This window comes from Falco peregrinus, chromosome 1, assembly GCF_023634155.1.
Source record: "Falco peregrinus isolate bFalPer1 chromosome 1, bFalPer1.pri, whole genome shotgun sequence".
Lineage (NCBI taxonomy): Eukaryota > Metazoa > Chordata > Aves > Falconiformes > Falconidae > Falco > Falco peregrinus.
Genome location: NC_073721.1, coordinates 127388324 through 127397034, shown reverse-complemented (window position 1 = coordinate 127397034; position 8711 = coordinate 127388324). Strand labels below are relative to the sequence as shown.

The window sequence follows — 8711 nt, the reverse complement described above, 5'->3', positions numbered from 1 at the left end:
CATGGTCGCAGGGGTTTATTACGAAGTGGCAAAGTAAAATGCCAGTGGTGCTGCTCCGGCTCCAGAGGATTGATCCTGTGCCCGCTCGAGGGCTGGTGGCAGTGGTTGGCATGTTGGTCTCCCTGGGGTCTGGCACAGGGTGGTCTCCCAAGGGCTCTCACATGGGTCTCTGTTTTGTGGGGCTCCATGGACTGGGGCCACAGTCCCAGGGGCATGGGGGGTCCTTGATGCTGCTAGGGCAAGGACGGGGCTTCCTCAGCACAGGTGGGGCTGAGCTGTGCCCACTCCCACTGTCTGCTGGGCACAGCGGGATGCGCCGGAGACCAAGGCCCAGGCATGGACTCCTGCAAGTATGAAAATACCATCCTGTACAGGGTAAGCTACTTGCTCCTGCAGCAGAGAAAGGCCTGGGAAATGCTTTGCTGTGAGGACAGGGGCTTGCAAAGCAATGTAAAGCACCAGACAAAAAGCCCCTGCTGAAACTTTGCCTCTGTTTTTGATCCAGCAGCTCCTGGGATGCTGCTGCCAGCTTTGGCCCAGCTGTGGGGAGCACCCTGCCTGCCCTGGGGGAAAAAGGAGGGGCTGTGCCCACCCCTCTGCCTGCAGGCAGAGCCCACAGCCCACAGGGCAGCTCTCTGCTGGGCTAACAGCACTTGGCTTGGTGCAGGAGTGCTCGGGAGGTGGGCACTGGGTGGGTCCGCATTGCCCCGTCCCCTCGCTGGCCTGGGCAGAGCTCCCTGTCCCGCTCGGTGTGTGTGGGCAGCACATGGCCTTGACAGATGCTGGGCTGCACCTTGCAGTCACATCGGGCTCGGAAGGTGCATCAGATGTCGGACAAGGGGCCAGTGTTGATGCTGGTCCAGCACACCCACCCACTTCCCCAGTGGAGCTGGTGAGTAGGGACAGACCGGCCAGGCGAGGGGACGGGGCCACAGGGCAGGAGATGGCAAAGTGGGAGGTGATGCTGGGAAGATTTGCCGGGGGATGCTCGCACAGGGGTGACCATATTCCACCTGGCTCAGCAGCATCGTGTCATCCCCTGCTCCCACCCAACCACCTCCCCATGGCAGCACCTTGCAGAAAATGGAGGTAAAGCATGACCCAGGAGAACACGGCTTGCTCCCCCTCGCAGTTCGGGCACCAAACAGCTGTGGATCTAGGTGCTGGCCACGCCGCTGCCGGGTCTCTTCTCAGTGAAGAAGCTTTTAAGCAGCATCACTTGCCCAATGCTGACCACAAAGAGGATGAGGGTTTCCCCGACCGACCAATATGAGACCCGGCCGTTGAGGTCTTCAGCTCTGCTCCGGTCCTGTGCTTCCCGCAGGCGGTAGTGAGTCTGGGAGTCGATCACCGTGTTCAGAGCCTCGTGGATGGTGACACAGGCGGACTCCATCTAGGGAGACAAACATGCTCCATCACTCCTGATGCAGCACAGCTTGGGCCCGATGCTCACGGCCAAGGAAGCTGAGGACTGTGCTGGGGCACCCGAGAGCCGGTGGCAGGTCTCTGCCACCCCCGACCTTAGAGCAGTTTAGGGGCAATGCTGGAGACTGTCCAGTGTCGGAAGCCTGCTGTGAGTCCTGGGGCACAGCCGAGAGCCCTGCCGAGGTGCTGGGGGTAGCACAGCCCAGGGCACAGCCATCCCTGCAGGCTCACACCAAAGGATGGAAAGAACCTTGCTGCGCTTCCCTTGCGTGGGATGGAAACTAGGTGCTCAGGCCAGGGAGGTTCAGACCCAGTGCAGCCCTCCCCGACCCTCCCTGCCCGCCACCAGGAGGAGGATGTGGCATGTGTGTGGCAGGACGGTTGGCTGGTGGTTGGCACTTCTGCATTTGGCAGAGGGGAAGGGAGATGAGCCCCCAGCTGCCATCCTGCAGGGCCGTTTGGCCACAAGCGGGAGCGCGGCAGGACCTTCCTCTGGTGGCAGCGTGCAGTCACTCACCTGTGTCAGCGCAGTGACGCGGTTGCTCATGTCAGGCAGGATCGGTGGTTCGTCGCCCACCTGGAAGTCGAAGTAGACGGTTTTGTGGGAGAAGGTGGAGAACTCATTGCTGAAGCAGAAGGTGTAGACGCCCTTGACTTCAGTACGGTGCGGGAAGCTGTCGTATTGCTTCTTGGTTTCCTTGTAGATCGTCCTGCCGTTGGGATCCTCCACATAGCAGTCTACATCGTAGTGTCCCCCGGTAATCACCTGGGCAAGGAAATGCAGGTGGCACTTGCCAAACCACGTGGCGAGAGCCTCCCTCCCCGATGGAGCAGCTCTGCCTGGCCCCATGCCTGCGTGCACAGCCGTGCCCGCAACGGGCAGGCACCATGCCCACGGCTGCCTGCCATGGGATGGGGGCCCAGGCTGGGGGATCCCCGCAGAAGCGGTGCCCCACGGTGCCAGCAGCTCAAGGAGGGTGGCCACAGCTCAAGCGGGGTGCCTGGAAAGGGGGACAGCCCTGATGGCCCAGGTCAGAGGCTCCCATGGCTGCTGTGGGCAGATCCTAGTACTGGCTCTGAGGCAGGCACTGCCAGGCATGGGGCCAGGGCTGGGAATGCACCCGGTGTGGCGCGGGGGGAGCTGGGAGGTGCATGGGAGAGGGGCAGCTGCAGCCCTGCCTGGGGCAGGGCACGGCAGGAGCACGGAGGTACAGGCTGATGGCGATGGGCACAAGCTGGGGCAGGAGTACAGCAGGGGGCACAGGGCTGGGGGCACAGGCAGAGGTCAATGGGCACAAGCAGGGGCAGAGGCGTGGGCAGTGGGCCATGGGCAGTGGCAGGGGCATGGGCACAGGGCTGGGGGAAGGGGCAGTGAGTGCTGGGCACAAAGGCACGTGCATGGGCGCGGGGCTGGGGGTACAGGCAAGGGGCGATGGGCAGAAGCAGGGGCAGGGGTGCAGGCAGGGGGGCACAGGGCTGGAGGCAGGGGCAGCAGGTGCTGGGCATGAGCAGGGTCCGGGGCATAGGGCCACAGGGCTGGGGGTATGGGCAAAGAGCAGAGGCAGGGACATGGGGGCAGGTGTACAGGCAGGGGGTGCCAGGCAGAAGCAGGGTCAGGGGTGCAGGCAGGGGGGCACAGGGCTGGGGGCAGGGGCAGCAGGCGCTGGGCAGAAGCAGGGGCAGGGGCACGGGGCCGGGGGCAGGGGTACAGGCAGGGGGGCAGCAGGGCAGTACCTGGTAGTCCAGCGTGAACTTGAGGCCGCGCTCCAGCTCCTGGTGGAAGCACTGCTTGTCGCTGTCGGGCAGCTCGAAGGTCAGCTCGGTGCCGCCGGCCCGCAGCGCCCACAGCAGCACCAGCACCAGCATCCCGCCCCGCATCCCGCCGCCCCGCATCATCCCTGCCCGCGTCCCTCCCCGCATCCCGGCCCCCTGACGTGGCTCCGCCGGCACCGGCAGCGCTTCCGCTGGGGGCGGCCCCGCTGCCTGCCCGCCCCCGGGGCCGGGCGTCCCGGCAGCCGCAGCGTGGGGCGCGGGGGGAGGGGGGCCGGTGCCGCGGGACCCCTCGGTGGCTCAGGCCGACTCCGAGCTCTTCATTAAGGCAGCGGTAACGTCACAAGCCTGTATTGCTGTTACATGACGTCACCCCCCGGGCCCGCCTGCTCCCGCTGTACGCACACGCGCTCGTTTAAATACATGCATTAAAATATTCCCGCTGCTTGCCTTCCCCGCTCCAACGCGGGAAGATCCTAACAGGTGACCCGCGCTCTGCAAGGCACCGGCCTCCGACGGCTGGCTAAAGTGTCAAATATTGCTTAAAAAAAAAAAAAGCAAACCACAAAATATCGAGTGTTTAGAAATGAATTGAAAAGGTGAACTACGGGCTTGAAAATTCCACACGAAAACAGAAGACAAACATCACTGTTACAGGGAAAATATGCCTGAAATTCAATCTATAAGACATCTGACCTACAGAGAGTATAAACTTTTAAGGCTGTAAAAATATAAGCCCACCTCTGCTCTAAATAGCATATTTAAATCTCAAATGCACTTTCAGAGAATGTTCCTGCGCCGTTCAAGCCAAAATGCAGTGCTGCTTTGTGCAGGAGCTGCGCCAAGTTTTGCAACAGCCTGGAGAAAGGTGGCTAATGCCCAGGGCAAGGGACCCGCTGGTTGGCAGCCGCTTCGGAAGGACGGACGGGAACGTGTGCTGGGCTGATCGAGGCGAGGGCAGAACCCAACATCTGCCGCTTGCTCGCTGGAGCAGTCTGATACACCATGTTGGCTAGTAACTTTGAGGCGGGGGCTACTGAGATGGGTTCCTTGTGCAGCTGGCAGATGCGGCATATCCCAGGTGAGACTGAATAAACACGGGGGAGCTGTTGGTGCTTGGCACAGCGTTTGGGGCATGCTGCAAATCCGAAACGCTTGCCCAGGCAGTGGCACGGGGCCGTGGGCTGGTTTCTCTCCGTGCAGCCGGTTCCATGTGGTGGGTTTGGCGGCGGCTGACGGCAGCTACGACACACATACAGCCTACAGCCCCAGCCGAGTGTGGGGTGAGGAGTGCTCCCCACCGCCAGCTGTGCCTGCCTGAGGCTGGGGCCGTGCGGGTGGGAGGGGGCCTGCGGTGCACAGTCTCGCTGCCCTGGTCCTGTGCAGCTGCCGCGTGCTGCTGGTGCGGGCCCAGTCCCATGGCAGGGTGCTGCACGGCTGTGGGCTGCGGCACCGGGCACCCCGTTCCTGGGCACCGGGGAAGGAACGGTGCTCGCACCCCCACCTCCAGCCAAGCAGACGCGTTTGCTGGCTTGGACTCAGGCTGCATCAGGACAGTGCCACGCAGAGAGGTGCGGCAGACACCAACACCATGCAGAGCCATCCTGTGGCTGCCCCCTCCTCCCACCTGCGTGCTCCCCCCGCCTCAGCTCTGCTTTGGCCCCACAGGGCTGCTGCTGCAGCAGGGTCAGCAGGAGAGGGGTGACCTGGCTGCGGTGCTATTCCTGCAGCTTCACCCTGCTGGGATGAACCCCTGACGCTCACCACGTGCCACCCTTGGCAACTTGGCATCCTTGCTCCCCCATCGTTGGCAGAGGTTTCCTGTGCAGACCAAGCTGGCAGCCTTCCCCACCCAGGAATTCAGTGCTTGGAGTTGCTCGGTATAGTGGGAAATGCTCCTGAATCTTGGTCACTTCAGAGACAGAGACAAACCTGTTCCCAGTCCAGGCCCACTGAAGGCACCAGGTTGCAGCAGCAACGGGGTTAGCTCAGCCTCTGGAGTTTCAAAGTGCTTGGAAATCTCTGAGGTGGAGAATTGTCTCCCTCTCCAGCACAGTGAGGGTACCAATACATTCAATTGCCAGGGAGGGTGGTTTTCTGATCTTCCAATGCTGCGCAGCATCAAGCTCCTTTCCTTCCTGGTAGGCACTTCACAAACACATCAGCCCCATGGCTCACTGGCGTGGGGCTCCAGATGGGTTTCTGCGTCAGAATGAGCAGGATGGAAGAAAAGCAGATTGTAAATAGCAAGGAATAAGTGAACTCCAAGCAGGAGCCTTTGCATGAAGCCTGACAATCTCAGATGGTCTGGGATCGATCTCTCAGGTAGTCGCCCCTGGGGAAAGGTCCAGCAGTGAATGAAAAGTACAAGAGAGACTTCGGTTCTTTGGGCTGGAGGCCCAGGCTCTCCTCACAGCTTTGGCAAGCAGGAGCAGGAACCTCCTGATTCAGCCCCTGGGCACAGGTCTGACCCCCATGGTCACCAGCACTTCCCTGGAGCCAGGCAACTGCTCCATGTGGGAACGTCACGTTTCTGCAGGGACAGCACTGGTATGGTGACCTTACTGGGAAGTAAATGGTGACATGGCTACTGGGCCACTATTTCCTCAAAATCAGAGAGCTGCCACATCTGCTCCGCTTGCATGGAGTGTCTCCGGAGAAGCTTCCTTTTGGATCTCAAGTCACCCCGTCTGGGCGAGCTGGGGGCGATGGGCACCAGGGACTTCAAACCAGCAGTGAGCGGGGAGGAGGTTTTGGTGTTGGAGCCGATGTCAGGGATTGGGGGGTTGGGGTTCACATTCAGGGGGGGCAGATATCCTGGCCTCGTGTGGGAGATGTGGTCCAGCAGCAGGGTCCCGGACCCTCGCCTCTCCAGCAAGCCGGGCGGTCGGCGCCGGACAGTCCCAGGTGATGTGCCAGCGATGCTATCCAGGGACTCCCGTGAGCCATCCAGCAAAGCCAAGTGGGACCCGCTGAGCTTCCTCCTCTCCGACGGCACCTTCCCCACCTCAGCTGGGCCGCTGGAGAGCTGGGGATCGCAGTCGTAGTGCTCAGCGCCCAGCCTCCGCCAGTACAGCGTGTCCATCGCTGCGGCTGAGCCGTTGGCAGCGGAGCCGATGCTCTCCAGGTCTTCAGGGACTGTGCTCCTTCGGGGCAGGCGCTGATGGGTGGCCTGGTTCTTCTCATAGGCTGTTTTCCTCGCCAATGGCCCCGGCGCTGGCAACGTCCTCAGAGACTCTTCGTCTACTGGGGGGAAGAGAGAGGGGTCCTTGCTCTTGCTGCTGCCACTCCGGGCAAGGGGAGCCTTTTTGGAGAGCGAAAGGTCACCAATGCCCATGATCACCTCATCGTCCATGCAGACCCGCGTGTCGTCACGGTGCGCAGAGGCTGCCAGCACCGAGGGTGCGACCAGACCCCATGGCTCCGATCGCAGCCGCTTCAGCTGGGGCAGGCGGGCTCTCCTGGCTGCACCAGCTCTCTGGCCTGGGGAGGATGGCTCGTCAGCAGCCCTGGCAGAGGGGCTGTCCCTGGGGTGTGACCCAAAGGTGCCGCTCTCCTTCTCAGCAGGGGAAGGTGCCGAGACAGGAGTTTTCATGTGGGCGCTGGAAGGTGCTGTGCATGCCTCAGGGGGGGTCCTCTCCTTGAACTCCAGTGAGGGGGGAACGTTCAGGTACTGCTTGGTGGCCTTGGTGCCAGAGGCCGATTTGTCCATGGTGATAATGATCACCTCCTTCCCTTTGGCTTTGCAGGCATTCAGGAGGTGCTGCAGCACATCCTTGTCATCAGCATTGATGGCGTGGACCAAAGCAGATGCTCCCGAGTGGTCCTCCAAGCTGGGGTCTGCCCCGTTCTCCAGCAGCAGGGACACCACGTCCCCCCCTGCACCACGGATACAGGCATGCATGAGGGCTGTTTTCCCAGACTTGTCCTGGATGTTGGGGTCAGCTCTATTGTCCAGCAGGTACTTCACCATCTTGGCCTTGTTAATGCTCTGCTGGTCGACGTGCTTGGTGATGCAGGCCACCATCAGGGCAGTCTCCCCTTTCTCATTGCTCTCATTGATGTAAGCCCCCCCTTCCAGCAGCAGCCGGGTGAGCCGGAGCCGCCCGAGCCACACTGCCTTCAAGAGGGAGTTCCCCTCCATCTCCAGCTCCGTCACCTCATCCATGGCACCGGCTGCTGCTTACTGGTGGGCAAAGACAGCATCAGCCGGCAGCTGTGAAAGGAACCATGAAGGAGAGGTGAGACTTGTTCCTCAGCCCTGGCTCTCCCCTCTGCCTTGCCTTCCTGGGAGTGTCGCGCTCTTGGTGCTGCCCCATATCCCATGGCCTCTCTGACCACATCCCCCCCACCCCATGGTACTAGGAGCCCCTCCAAAGCCGCCCCCTTGCCCACGTGCAGCACCACAGCCCCCAGCACCCCGGGTCTCCTGCTGCTCACGGGTGCCCGGGGTGCCAGGCAGGTGAGTGGCAGCGGGAGGAGAGGCTTGTTCTCCTCAGGGATGTCCTGGGGAGAAAGGGCTGATCTCTGCCAGCTGGGAGGTGCCTCAGCCCTGCATTCTCACAGCCTTACCGTGCATTTACATATTGGCACTGGCCCCTTCTCAACAGCCTCATTTTTAGGAGACACTGTATTTTTCTCTATCAGCATTGTAGCCTCTGACCTTCATCTGTTCTAGATGTGCCAGAGGATGCAGCTGCCAGAGCCCTGAGTGCACCAATTGCCCTTAATTGCCCTGACCAGCTTCAGCTGAGACCCTCAGCCACCCACTCTCCCTCCCTCTGCCCCTGGGCTGGGGGCTCTATTTAAATGCAGGCCCAGAACCCCAGTCCTGGCTTGACCTGTGAAGGTGCCTAAGGCTCCATCCATCCCTGTCAGATGGACTTGTTCATTGGCCTTCCCTTGCTGACCTGGGACTTGGCTTGCCTTCTCGCCTTGGCCTGAGGATCACTGCTGATGGGACCTGTCACTGACTTGTCCCTGCCCTGATGATGAGGTGTTATCCTCAGCTTACGGCTCATCTCCCTTGGCAGAGCAGCCCTGCTCTTGCTGCTTCCCAGTAGCATGTCTTGGTTCATCTTGCCTTGCTCTCTTCCAGCTCTGCATCTCTGGTAGCCATGCTGATTTTTGCCTGGATGCAGCTGATTTCATCAAGTGCCAGAGAAATTGGAATGGTCCTCATGCTGAGATGGTTTCCACCATGTCTTCTAGGTCTCTCGAGCTATAACATCGAGCCTGCTAGAGACAGTGTGAGCATCTCCCATGGCTTCTTGGGCTGGAGCCACAATCTTTGCTTCCTCACTGCTGAAGGAAATGTGAAGCAGTTGTGGTCATGCTGTCTCTAACCCCGAGCTGCTTAATGGTGATGTGAGCCACTTGTGCAGGAGAGTGCTGTAAGAGCAGCTTCCACTCACAGCAGTCTCTGCAGCAGGACTGGCTCAGGAGGATCAACAGGCATTGCCGCTGCTGGCAAGTGCCTCCTGCCACCGCCTGGCAGGCTGGCTGTAGGAAATGAC

General features: G+C 61.0%; 2 protein-coding genes across 2 annotated transcripts; both read right to left on the bottom strand.

The window, feature by feature from the left end:
* TMED3 (transmembrane p24 trafficking protein 3) lies at positions 1 to 3526 on the bottom strand. Its single transcript, XM_055792699.1, has 3 exons — positions 3160 to 3526; positions 1943 to 2191; positions 1 to 1393 (listed from the first exon to the last, which is right to left on the bottom strand). The coding sequence occupies exons 1-3, from the start codon at positions 3343 to 3345 to the stop codon at positions 1157 to 1159; spliced, it is 672 nt and encodes a 223-aa protein (XP_055648674.1). The 5' UTR covers positions 3346 to 3526; the 3' UTR covers positions 1 to 1156.
* Positions 3527 to 3786: 260 nt separating this feature from the next.
* Positions 3787 to 8493, bottom strand: ANKRD34C (ankyrin repeat domain 34C). The gene is made up of 2 exons (XM_005239414.3): positions 8106 to 8493; positions 3787 to 7411 (listed from the first exon to the last, which is right to left on the bottom strand). The coding sequence occupies exon 2, from the start codon at positions 7361 to 7363 to the stop codon at positions 5783 to 5785; it is 1581 nt and encodes a 526-aa protein (XP_005239471.1). The 5' UTR covers positions 7364 to 7411; positions 8106 to 8493; the 3' UTR covers positions 3787 to 5782.
* Between the last annotated feature and the right edge of the window lie 218 nt (positions 8494 to 8711).